Source organism: Micrasema longulum, unplaced genomic scaffold (assembly GCF_059751315.1).
Source record: "Micrasema longulum isolate JH-2025_06_02 unplaced genomic scaffold, ASM5975131v1 h1tg000436l, whole genome shotgun sequence".
NCBI lineage: Eukaryota > Metazoa > Arthropoda > Insecta > Trichoptera > Brachycentridae > Micrasema > Micrasema longulum.
In genome coordinates this window covers 413,529-426,033 of record NW_028277636.1, presented here as the reverse complement: position 1 = coordinate 426,033, position 12,505 = coordinate 413,529, and the positions used below count along the sequence as shown (strand labels likewise).

General features: G+C 36.4%; 1 protein-coding gene across 2 annotated transcripts in view; it reads left to right on the top strand.

The window, feature by feature from the left end:
* LOC148281564 (uncharacterized) overlaps positions 1-11,944 on the top strand; it is a 131,578-nt gene extending 119,634 nt beyond the window's left edge. For both annotated transcript variants that reach the window (XM_088226502.1, XM_088226503.1), the window contains exons 3-7: positions 552-706; positions 5,954-6,110; positions 6,609-6,767; positions 8,519-8,665; positions 9,175-11,944. In XM_088226502.1, coding sequence (XP_088082628.1) covers positions 552-706; positions 5,954-6,110; positions 6,609-6,767; positions 8,519-8,665; positions 9,175-10,874 — 2,318 coding nt within the window. In that variant the 3' untranslated portion in view covers positions 10,875-11,944. The remainder of the gene's footprint in view (positions 1-551; positions 707-5,953; positions 6,111-6,608; positions 6,768-8,518; positions 8,666-9,174) is intronic.
* The last annotated feature ends 561 nt before the right edge of the window (positions 11,945-12,505 follow it).

Below are 12,505 nucleotides of genomic sequence, written 5' to 3'. Positions count from 1 at the left end.
AAGCAATTATATGATATAGATTTTTACCAAAGGAGGTTGATACAGGTGGGTCAATACTGTTACTGTGCAAGTATTTATAATAATAATAATCATGGTTTATTAACAAAACAATATAATTTCTTTATCTACTACATACATACTTAGGTAATAGATTTCTCTGGATCATGTCTAGTCTGCCTAACTAGGTGCAAACTGTTTTAAGGTAGACATTTTTATGCAAAAATAAACAATAACGTGACTACCTGTTAGTTAATTTATGAAAGAGTTTTACAATATTTAAATATACCATTTATTATTTTAGAATATTTTTGAGTAGGTTTTCCGATTTTTCTCTACCTAAATCAATTTATTTACAAATTTATTTAATTGAATTCGAGTCACGATTTTGTAATGTTCGGGTAACATATTGAATATTTTGGGGCCCAGGAACCTGAAATTTCTTTGCCCGAATTCAGAGTTTCTGGTAGACCCCATGATCCATCCTTCAGTTTGACTTCTGGTAGTGTGGGAGTGTTCCTTTTGGTATTTGATAACCTTTTTCTTTTTTCCAGGTGAAGGCAGATGGGAGCAGCTCCATCCTTCAGGAGAGAGGCCCCCAAGTCTCCAGGAGCACAGTGCAGTGGGGCACGCCGGCTCTATTTATGTCTTCGGTGGGGAAGTTGGCTTCTCTGGTACTGAAACACCCCTGTGGGTCTACGACGTTCAAGTATGTTCAAAGTCCCAAATTATTGACCGTATTTAATCTTTTTCTTATTTTGTACGTTTTTAAAAAGTATTTTTTACCTACAAAAATGTGCAAGATAGTGTAAATCTTAAAGAAGACCCCGAGAGTAAATGTGGTCTGGCTTTTCTTCATACAATCGTATTCTCGTATTTTCTCCCTGGATTATGGCATTAGAGCGGTGTTTTTTGTTTACACATTATATAGATATTTACCATTGGATTGGTTTTTTGATAAATAAGAAGGTTCAGTGGTTTTATTTTTTTTTTAAATTATGTGTTAATAGACAATTAAACTAAGCCAAGTCTTGTTTTTGGGTCGGCCTCGTGGTGTAATGGTCAGCGCGTTTGCCTACCATGCAAGCGTCTCGGGTTCGATTCCCGACATGGTTGATATGAAATATTGATGTAAAAGGGTGATTTTACACTAGAATATTTCATAGTCCCTGGACTGGTACCGGAAGCGTAAGACTGATCATATTATCTCCATGTTACAAAAAATAAAAATGATCAAGATACGCTGCAATTCGTGTACTAATGCAGTGCCATATGCACCATTAGGTGCGGAAAGGGAATGATGATGATGATGAAACAAAGCATAAAAAAAAATATTTATCGGATAATAAGCGCTATGATTTTTTGAAGTTTTGTGTTTCTGAAATTACTTCGCGTGTGACGTCTCAAGTTCTCTTCCGCTTCTTCTCGGCCAGTTCTTCCAATTGGTCCGTTGACGTACCGCAAACCGGAAATCTTCCACAACTCTCTTATAATTGGTGATTCATATGAACTAGTGACGTCGTTTAAAATAGTTCGTTTTTATTAAAATATAAAATTAAATAAAATCGTACATTTTCAAGAAACATTTTATGTGTGCAATTTCCCGTAGGATTGAAGTTCCTCAACAAATATGAAAAATAATTTTAAAAACGGAAAAGATACCGACACAGGAAATTTCAGTTTGATACCTTTTCTGAAAAAAAAAACTGATTGTTTTCAGTTTTAGCGTGCCGAAAACGGGACAACGAAATGTCAATTTTATTTAATCAGTCCGACGTGCAGTAGTCTTTTTTGCATAGTAACAAAATGATCTGGAACCGCATATCCTCTTAACAGATTGGGCGCTTATCTCATTAAAATAGATTGATTGTCCATCAATCAACAAATTTCCGTTTACTACAATCGTTGTCTAAAAAATAACGCAAATTAAATCAACAAGTTGATTATAAAGTCTTCTTCAGAAGTCTGTGACTTTCGGGTTGAACTCGGTAAACTTACGTAAGACAAACTTAACAAATTACAACAGGGATGGAGAATACCTTAAAGAAGGGAATATGTAAGTCTAATCATTTACAGGGCTTGTGACCTGTCAATGGCTGGTTTAAGTAACCACTTTACACACTGTAAAACATTCACCATTTTGCCTATGTTTGAACATCCATATTTCTTCAATTCTTCCATTTATTGATTTTAGTGAAGTTAAAGAGCTGAAACCTTTATTGTTGTGAAGAGATTAATTTGACTGAATTATTTCACATACTAGGCAACGCCTGAAAACAATTTTTCAATTTTTAAACTTCTTCTTGGACCAGTTGGTTTTGAATATGGATGTTCAAACATAGGCAAAGTGATGAATGTTACACAGTGTGTGAAGTGGCCACTTAAACCAGCCATTGACAGGTCATAAGCCATGTAAATATCTAGACTTCCGTATTCCCTTCTTCAAGGTATTCTCCATCCCTGTTGTAATATGTTAATCTTAACGACTCCCGAGGGGGTGAAATCCAGCCGTTTGTCTACAAACATTTGGACAAACTCAAATACTGTAATAAGACAAACTTATTGAAACTTCCGTACAAAAAGATTCATATTTTTATTATTATTATGGATATCTTACATGGCGCCATTTTCGTAATATAATACCTCTAGAGCGCTTTAAAAAGTGATTATATAAATTTATAATTTAATTTAAACTTTTTTAATTTGTAATTTAAGAAAAAAAAAACTTTGTCATCACATTCTAAAAATTTATTCAAATAATTTAGAAAACAACTGAATTTTAAGTTTTTGTTAATGTTTGTCTTGCGATATGGGAGGTCATATTTCAGAATAACGAGTACGGGACATATTTTTTTTTTTTCTAAAATATTTACGCAATAATTTTAAAATAAAAGTCCTGTTGAATTGTACAACTCGTCAGCTGGTTCTTCTATATTGCTTCGATTGTTTAGTACTTTAAACATATAATTATAATATACCAGAAGGCGAATAGAATCAAGTTTGCATACATCGCACCGTGTCCAAAAGTTTCCCAATTACTCCCCCCTCCCATTATCACGTACTTTATCGGGACTGTGGGACAAAATAAATATATATCGGGACATTTTTTTTGTTTTACAATAAACATAAAAGGTAAAACAGAGTATTAAAAAAATAAGGATAAAGTTCAGTGGTTTTTTTCAAATTTTTTATTTGTTAATAGACTGTTAAACTAAGTCAAATTTTTTTTTAAAAATTTTTACATATCGTATTATCGGCGCTACGATTTTTTAAAGTTTTGTATTTCTGAAATAACTCCGCGTGTGACGTCAGAGGTTCATTTCCGCTTATTCTCATTCAGTTCTTCCTATTGGTCTAGAAGCGACAAGCAGACCGGAAATCTTCCATAGCTCTCAGATCATAGGTTGATTCACATGAACCAGTGACGTCATTCAAAGTAGTGCGTTTTTATCAAAATATTTTTTATTATTTTTCCGTACATTTTCAAGAAACTTTGCGGTACAATTTAATACTCTAATTTTTACCCCGCGTAAGAAAACATTTTTGTATCCAATTTCCCGTAGGGTTGAAGTTCCTCATTACATAGCAATGAAATACATATATATCGACCGACAAACAAAGATACTTCGATAAGAATTGTATCGAGTTCCTGTTCGTGGAATTCGTTATGTACTTTTCAGCATTCAACGCTCACAGACTAATTAGATGAAAAACAGCACTCTTCCAAGAATATTATCCTGAACAATGGCAGTTTTAGTGACGTTGATATATTACGTGGCATGTTTAGACAATAGGTGAACCAGATTTTTATGTATTTTTATTATTATATTTAATAAATACAGGTTTGATACACTTGTTGTCTATTTATCCATATAATCATCATTCCGTTTAATGCATGTGGTGAGCCGTGGCTCAAACTTCTTTATATCCTCCTCGAAGAATTCTCCTGCCAGCTCCTTCACCCTCTTCAGAACGTCTTTTGGCACCTGGCCTTTGGTTGAAATTAATTCTTCCCATGTGTGCCTTCAGGGGGAAAAATTATAATAATCTGAAGGCGCCAAACTCAAAGCAATGCAGGGAGTGGTTCAAAACATCCCAATTAAATGAGTCCAAGAGCGCCTTGGTGGCTAAGGCCGTGTGAGGAAGGGCGTTGTCGTGCCACAGACAAATTCCTCTCGTCAGCATTCCCTTTATTTTGTTTTTAATGTTTTTTTTTAGTTTTTTAGTATCTCACAATATCGCTGTGCATTGATGGTCTCCCTCCGAGGCAGAAAATACTACCTTTTTGGTTCCAAAACACTGAGGCCATGATTTTTTAAAACAAAATCGTGGTTTCGAACATTTGTTTTGCCTCCACTTAAACACCTTCGTTCTTATAGAGACAAAAAAACATTTAAAATAGATAATATAGAAATCTAGGCATCTACAGGGTTTATGACATATCATTGGATAGTTTAAGTGGCAACTTTACACACTGTGTAACATTCAGCATTCTGCCCATATTTGAACATCAAAATTCCTTCAATTCTTTCATTTGTTGATATTTGTGAAGTTAAAGTGCTGAAATCTTTATTTATGCGGGTGAGATTCATCCAATTGAATTATTTCACCAACATACAAGGCAAAATCTGTTTTTTTTTTTTCAATTTCTCTACTTCTTCATAAACCAGGTGGATTTATCAACAATATTTTGAGTTCGTACAAATTTTTGAAGACACGGACTGATATTAATATTAACAACTCTCCATGGAGTTGAATCCAGTCTTTGTCTACAAAAAATTGGACAAACTCAAAATATTGTTGACACTCGTTCTGTTCATAACACTCTCGCCGTAATCTGTTTTAATTAACCGAAAAAAATCGGTAGGTGTTATTCCTTCCACGAGTAGTAAGCAGATCCCAGCACGTGGCTCGCACTTGGCGGAACTTCTCGCCGACATCTTTCACGCAACTGGACACTACAACGTGAGTTTACGTTCTATCGTGTTCCTGCGATGCTTGCTCTGTCAAGAGATTCCCCACTACCACTCATGATCGCCAACCCTCAAAAAACAAAAAACCACCACCCGCTTTGGTCACAGTACACTCACTTTCTGAACATGCCTCGTACATTGCATTTCTTTAATTTTTCCATCTGTTGATTTTGCATGTAGGTGGAACAATTGAGTCACGAGCATTTCCCTAGGCTGGTATTATGAACGCATTTATAGCGCCTATTTAGTACGTAAATACGCGGCACCGCGCTAGAACTTACTTCTACTACTACTACTACTGCCATCATGCCATTTTTCGGTAGGAGTAGGCACAGATAATGGAATGCCATATACGTCTATCCTGGCATACATTTCTAGCTTCTTTCACATTCATACATCTTGTCATACTGCATGTTGTTTCTGACAAAACATGGTCGACGTAAGTCTCCACAAGAATTCTATGTGCGTCAGGGGCAAGTTTTAAAAAAAAATTATGCAGTTTACTGCAATTTTCATTTCCTGCAAACACTTTTTTTTGGCACGAAATTCTAAACGCTATGAAAAAATGTGTTGTTTACACTTTTGCGAAAAAACATGCATTGTCGTTTCAAGCCTTATAGTGGAGCTTTACGATGAAGTTGGCTGTAGTATTTCCCGATGTAAAAAGGTAAAAATAGTAAATAGGATATTAGGCGGAATTAAGAATGACATTATTCAAGTCCCTATTATTTGCAGGTGTTTCCTAGTATGTAGGTGAAACAATTTGGTCACATAAATCTCTCAAGCATCTAATCTTCGTTACTGCCCAAGGTGTGAAAAATCCAGTGTTTTAAAACAAATATTTGAACGAATTCAAAATATTGTCGTTAACATGTAACCAGTGAATGTAAGCCCAATGCAGTGCCCAGTTCACCATCGGGGATGAATAATTAAATCATGATAATTATGACGATAAATGAAACGGTTCTTACTAACGTTTGCAGGCTAACAGCTGGAGGAAGATATGCACCAGGAGGGGAGCAGCCGCGCCCCGCGGGAGGAGGGGACACACATCCCTGGTGCACCAGGGGGCCATGTTGGTCTACGGGGGCTACCAAGATCTCAAGGGGTCTCTTAACGACCTCTGGGCTTTCTATTTTGGTAAGATACCCATCTATAATAGTACTATTTGATTTTTCCGTACCATTCCCACTGGTAAAACAACATGTCAATTTTACACACAAATAATACATGTTTAAGGCTGTAGTCTGGTAAAACGCATGAAAAATTAGGAAATCATACGATTTTGCCATTTTAAAACATTTTTTTTAAAATGCGCTATAATAAAAAAAAAACATAAATTAGATAAAAACAATTATTTTTAAAGGTATTTCCAATAAAAAATATACTTAAAAGTTTTATACAACTAAAAAATAATTACTTTTCGACCGGCAGATTACGCCATTTCAAATTTAGACTAAACTTTGATATCTTGATTCTTATATGAAGCCCAAGTATTGACTGTTTAAGTACATAAAATCCCTTATACCCGCGGCCGGCTAGTTTGTATTTTGGGCTTTAAATGTTTTAACATGGAAAATGTGAATTTTCACTGTCATATTTCATCTATCTATATCGTTACAATGGTTGTATTTCCAGAGAGCGAATCCTGGCACTTGTTGTCTTCGAGCGCAGGGGGAGGCTTGTTACCCCCGGGTCGCCACAAGCACTCGGCCGTCATACAGGGGGGGGCCATGTGGGTCTACGGGGGGATGCAGGACCTGCACGACAGGGCAGACTGTTGGAAATGGGACACAGGTAACGAACGCCCTTACAGTCTACCTACAAAACGCCCGATCACTTTTAGGGAAGACCCAATCGGCAATTTGAATAATAGCCAACTTATTTTGCGCCTTTCCGATTCATTATGCTGAGGAGATTTATAATTAAATTTCATCGATAAAAAAAATATTTTCTGTTCTGTCCACATGTTATTTTAAAAACGTTTAGGTAATACCGAAATGTTAATGAATACATTCATAATTTTACTGAACACACAAAACTTTTTAAGGACTCTCCTCTCAAGGGCTCCAATTTAAGCTACGCCTTTATGGATTGCCTTCGACGATATATTTTTTTTTCATAAATGACTGTACATACCATTTTTTTTATATATTGTTGAAGGCAATGCAATATTTGCTATATTTTACATATGCAGCTAGTATAGGAATCACTTGTATTTTAACAATACTTACGTCAGTAATTTGGAGGCGGGTTCCCTCTAGGGAAATATCCCTTTTTTAAAAAACAATTTAAAAGTAATAAGGGTCTATAAAATACTGTTGTGTAAAAAAACCTTTTGATACTAATTAGTAGCATAAAAAATACTTTTAAATATGCGATTTTAGTTTCCTGCGAATACGGTCATTGCATTGGCCATGCCCCTAATACGTCATGATTCATGTTTTTTTTAAACTTTGTTTGAATCCGTTTACATTTATCAATGCCAAACATATCGCGTTTTTCTACGGATATATTTAAAAAATACATATTTTTTTAAGTAATGTATGAAAACATTTCTCCAAATGATCCATATTGAAAATGCAAACAATTATACCAAACCCATTTCATATACTTTTATCGGTATTCGTAGCATGTGATATTTCACTTTGCATTTGTGTGACATTCACCATTCTGCCTATATTTGAAAATCTATAAATATTTTTTTTTTCTTTATTTTATTTTATTTTTATTCATAAATTTATTGCAAAAAAATAATATACATACTAGGCTTAAAAACAGGGAATCTTTATAAAACCAATTAATGTAAAATGAAAAAGGAGTGTTCTCTGTTATTCTGATAGTCTCCATCTAACATGGCACAGTCTGTTCTAAGATGGAGATTCCTTCAATTTTTCCATCTGTTGCCGTTTGTGAAGTTAAAAAGCTGAAGCCTTTATTGTTGCGCGTGAGATTCAGATAATTGAATTATTTCACCTACATACTGCGTCGCTTCAGTTCGTTTTTGTCCAACAGACCTTAACACAAATCTGCAGAAATCGAGCTTTAAAATTTTCTTTGCGAAATATGCATAAATAATATCCACAAATTAAGACAAAGTTCGTTATAAAAGCCCTTAAACAATAAAAAAAAATTTTTTTTTCGTTTGAATTTTTTATATTAAGGCTTTCTTAAAACTCCTGTACACTTCACCGATTTTTGTTAAAAGTGGAATGGGGACAAAAACGAACTAAAGCGACGACTAGGTAATGCCGGAAAATATATTTCAATTTTTATACTTCTTATTAGACCGGGTGGATTTATCAAAAATGTTTTGAGTTTGTCCAAATTTTCGTACACCAGGACTGGATTCAACCCCCTAGGCAGCTGTTATATGTTAATATGTAACATTTAATACGTAATTTGTTAATATTAACAGCTCCCTAGGGGGTTTTACCCAGTCTAATCCACGTCTTAAAAAAAATGGACAAACTCAGAACATTGCCGATAATTGAGTTGATGCAAGAAACACTTTAGTTTTGATGCAAACAATTTGTGTTGGTTTTCAGTGTCAAGTCAATGGATGCAAATAAAGAGCAAATTCTCTCCCGGGCCGAGGCATTCACACGCTGCCTGTCGACTTCCCGGATACATGCTTCTGTTCGGCGGGGAAAGCAGTGGACAGCCCAGTAATGATATTTGGAGATTCCACTTTGGTGGGTGAAGAATTTTTAATCAAAATAACAATAGGTCGTGCAAAGAAAACTAAATAATGATTCCTCATGCAGATCACATTTCTAAATGTAATTATTTTTAGCCTGTATGGATGGGTGCGCGTGAATTGATTTGAGGTTAAATGAGAAAGATGGATTACAATTGAAGTTATTTATTGAGTAAATACACACGAGTTACATCCTCACAATTTTGTACAGACGGAATTTACAATAGCGAACACTGGCGAGGATCTGGTGGACGGGCGACACAAAATGCCAAGATGCTGCGGTGCACTAATGCAGTGCCCTTTGCACCATTAGGTGCGGAAAGCGAACGATGATTATGATGATGATGATTATGATGACAATGATGATGATGATGATATAAATATGTATGTAATTACTTCAATTAAAGTTAGTGTATATATTGGTTTATATTCTATTTGTAATATAAGCTGACTGAAGAAATAAAATAAAAAAATGATAATACAAATATACATTTTCTGTTACAGGTACGGAGATGTGGGAAAAAATTCACGTTTCAGGTGTAAAACCACAGCCCCGTTCTGAAAGTATCGCCATAGCTATCTCCGAATTACAGTTGCAAGGGGATCCTTGCCCCGCTTCCACTCCGACTCACAGCGGCCAGAGGACGAGAGGCCGAGCGCGGCACTCCTCATACCTCCCGAACAACAAGGTGTCTCCCTGCGAAAAGACTTACGTATTCAAAGCGTCCAACCATAATTACGTTGATGGAACCTCTCAAATAGACGAACCGAAGTCAGTCAGTTCCCCTCCAAACTCGGGTGGAAGTTTCCTCAAGGAAATCACAAAGCTTTCTCAAATTAATATATCGCGTTTAGGACATAACAAGTGTAGTTATAGTGTACTAATAAGTAATACAGATTCTACGGAGAGTTTACTGCACCAACAGCAGAACGCGGCGCAGCAAGAAGAGGAGTGGAATGAACCCAAGACCGCCAAACACATGGTCAAATCGCAAAGTGCGCATGTCATAAACAGAAGAAAAGTCATCATGAGTGGACTCATATCGCCTGTTATCCCTGAAGTGGGGAGCTTCGTAAACAATAAATTCAGCTCTAGCAGGCATCAAACATCCATAAACGAATGGAGAAAGAAAGAAATGACGAGAGAACCAATATCAGTTCCTAATTTTAGTGATTTAACTCTTCTCACGCCGGTTCTTACTCCCGTGGAAGCTGCGAGGTTAGTATATCTAGACTCCGAAGAAGAAGAAGGGTATAATAATGATGTGTTCGAACCTACAGTAGACGATCACGATATTGTGCAAGTGTTGCCCGCTCCGACTCCGTGCGATTTCGCCATCGTTCACAAAAAGTTTCAGCCTCAAAACAAAGACGAAAGCTACAGTTCTCATTTATCATCGTACGCTGAAAATCATACTTACGAAAATGTGCCAAAATGCAGTATTATTCCAAAATCTACGTCCGTGCGCTTCCAAAACTATCCGGACTTGGAAGAGGCTTCCGATGAAAACATTTCTACTTCCGACTACGCCAGCATCGAAGGAGTCAACAAAATATCTTCCAACAGTACTTATAGTATGTCCACTAGACAGAGCTTCACGCCGCTGGAAGAAAATACGATCAACGAATTAAGTCCAAAAAGTGGTATGAAACACTCCGACACGGCGTTTGGATTTTGCAACCCGAATTACCTGGGCCCGGATATACATACCATTTTGTCGAATAACAAAAATCAGACGCTCCAGCAGGACAGCACTCTCAGTGATAGCGTCCAGTTTGCGAAAATGCTGAACACTCCAGATAGCGGAATAACAGACAGCCGCAGCGGCAGCCGGCAGCTGTTTCTGATGGACGACATGGTCGAGATGCAGGATCTAGGGAACAAGACGAAATTCGGGCAAAACAACGACGCCGAGTCTCACCACCGGGAGAGCCGATTTCCCCCGAGATCGCTCACCATCGAATCTCCGTGCAGTCCGTACCAGGGAAAGGAAGCCGCGGTCAAGACTCGGGCCAAGAGCGCCAGCCGAGTGGAGAGGCAGAGGTCCAAGGAATTAGTGCCTGAGGAAGAAGCGCACGACATGACGTGTTTTGCTTCTGATGTTGTTATACCACTGTACGTGTTCGTGATCGGTGGGAAAGAGCACGGACACGTGAATGTCTTCAAAAGACCCTTGTCCATGTGGAAATACCAGTTGTATTAATATTATAAGTGTACAGACTTTACTGATATCGCGTCATATTATATTTGGGGCCTGTTTCAATCCGCAATTCATTGAACATAATTGTATTGTTGTATTTATTTTACCTTATTTGACAATGTTGTTGTTTGGATTTTATAAAATCACTAGAAATAATAATTTTTGTTTTTAAATTAGTGAGTTGAGCTTCTTCTTTGTATGTTGATTTTATGATGTCATTTTTAGTAGATGTATAGAAATTTAAGTAGTTTTACAATTGATAGTACCTACATAGTCAACAATAATCAACAAAACAGGTCCTATTTCATTGTTATTACTATATTTGTTTTACATAAGCCTTATTCACTGTTATTTTTTTCTCAAACATTTTAGTTATTACGAGGGTTGCTACGTAATTTTTGAGATAGACAAGTAAAAACAAATATTTCCAAGTGAAAATGCCTTTATTATTTTCAAAATATTCTCCTTAAAGATCAATACACTTTGTATGCGTTTAAACCAATTTTCGAAGCACTTTTTCCAGTCCGATTGAGGTACCTCCAAAACATGTAATTTGAACGTATCAACCGCTTCTTCAGGCGTCGAAAAACGTTGACCTCGCAATTTATTTTTGATATGCGGGAATAAGAAAAAAATATTGGGTGCCAAACCAGGACTGTACGGTGGATGATCCATCAATTCGATGTTTTGAATGCTCAAAAATTCACTTGTTTGAGCTGATGTGTGACAGCTTGCATTGTCGTGGTAGAGAATAATTCGTCTTCTGAAATTGGTATCCCTTATTTTACCGAACACTTTTGGCAAAAAAATGGTGGTGTATCATTTAAAATTAACCGTTCTACGTTGCTCTAATGAAATGGTGGCGACATGTCCGGTTATTCCGAAAAAACAAGCGACCCTTTGGTCCGAAGTGCTTCGTGCGCGAACAACTTTTGTTGGATTTCGCTTGTCTTGAAAGACCTATACAGTTGATTGTTGTTTAGTTTCGGGTTCATATGCATAGATCCACGATTTGTCGCCCGTCACAATAGACAGTCTACATTATAGACGTCTTTTAAAGCTCCGTGATTAAATTTTTTTAACATTTGTTTTCACCAATCGATACAAGCCTTTTTTTAGCGATTATCAAATTACGCGGTATCCAACGTGAACAAATCTTTTTGACGACCAAATGTTCATGCAATATTGAATATATGCAAATGGAATTAATGCTCAAGCATGCCTTAATCTCACGGTATGTCACATTACGATCTTGCAATATCAGTTCACGCAAAGCATCGATTTTTCTGGCACAACAGCTGATTTTGGACGACCATCATGAAATTCGTTCTGTAACGAAGTGCAACCACGATTGGATTCAGAAAATCAGTGAAACCCGGTGGCTCAAAATGATGCTTCATCACCAAAAGTCGCAGCGAGTTGTTCGGCCCACTGTTGTTGGTTTAATCCACGTCGAAAATCATAGAAAATCATCGCACGAAAATGTTTACAATTTAGTTCCGTTTTTTTAACAAAATACATTTTTTAAGTATATGTAAATAACACAAATATCACTCGTATGACAAAACGTTCTGACTATGTTTTCCATTGAAAATAGCAAACTTTACGATGGTAATTTCAGATTTGACATATTC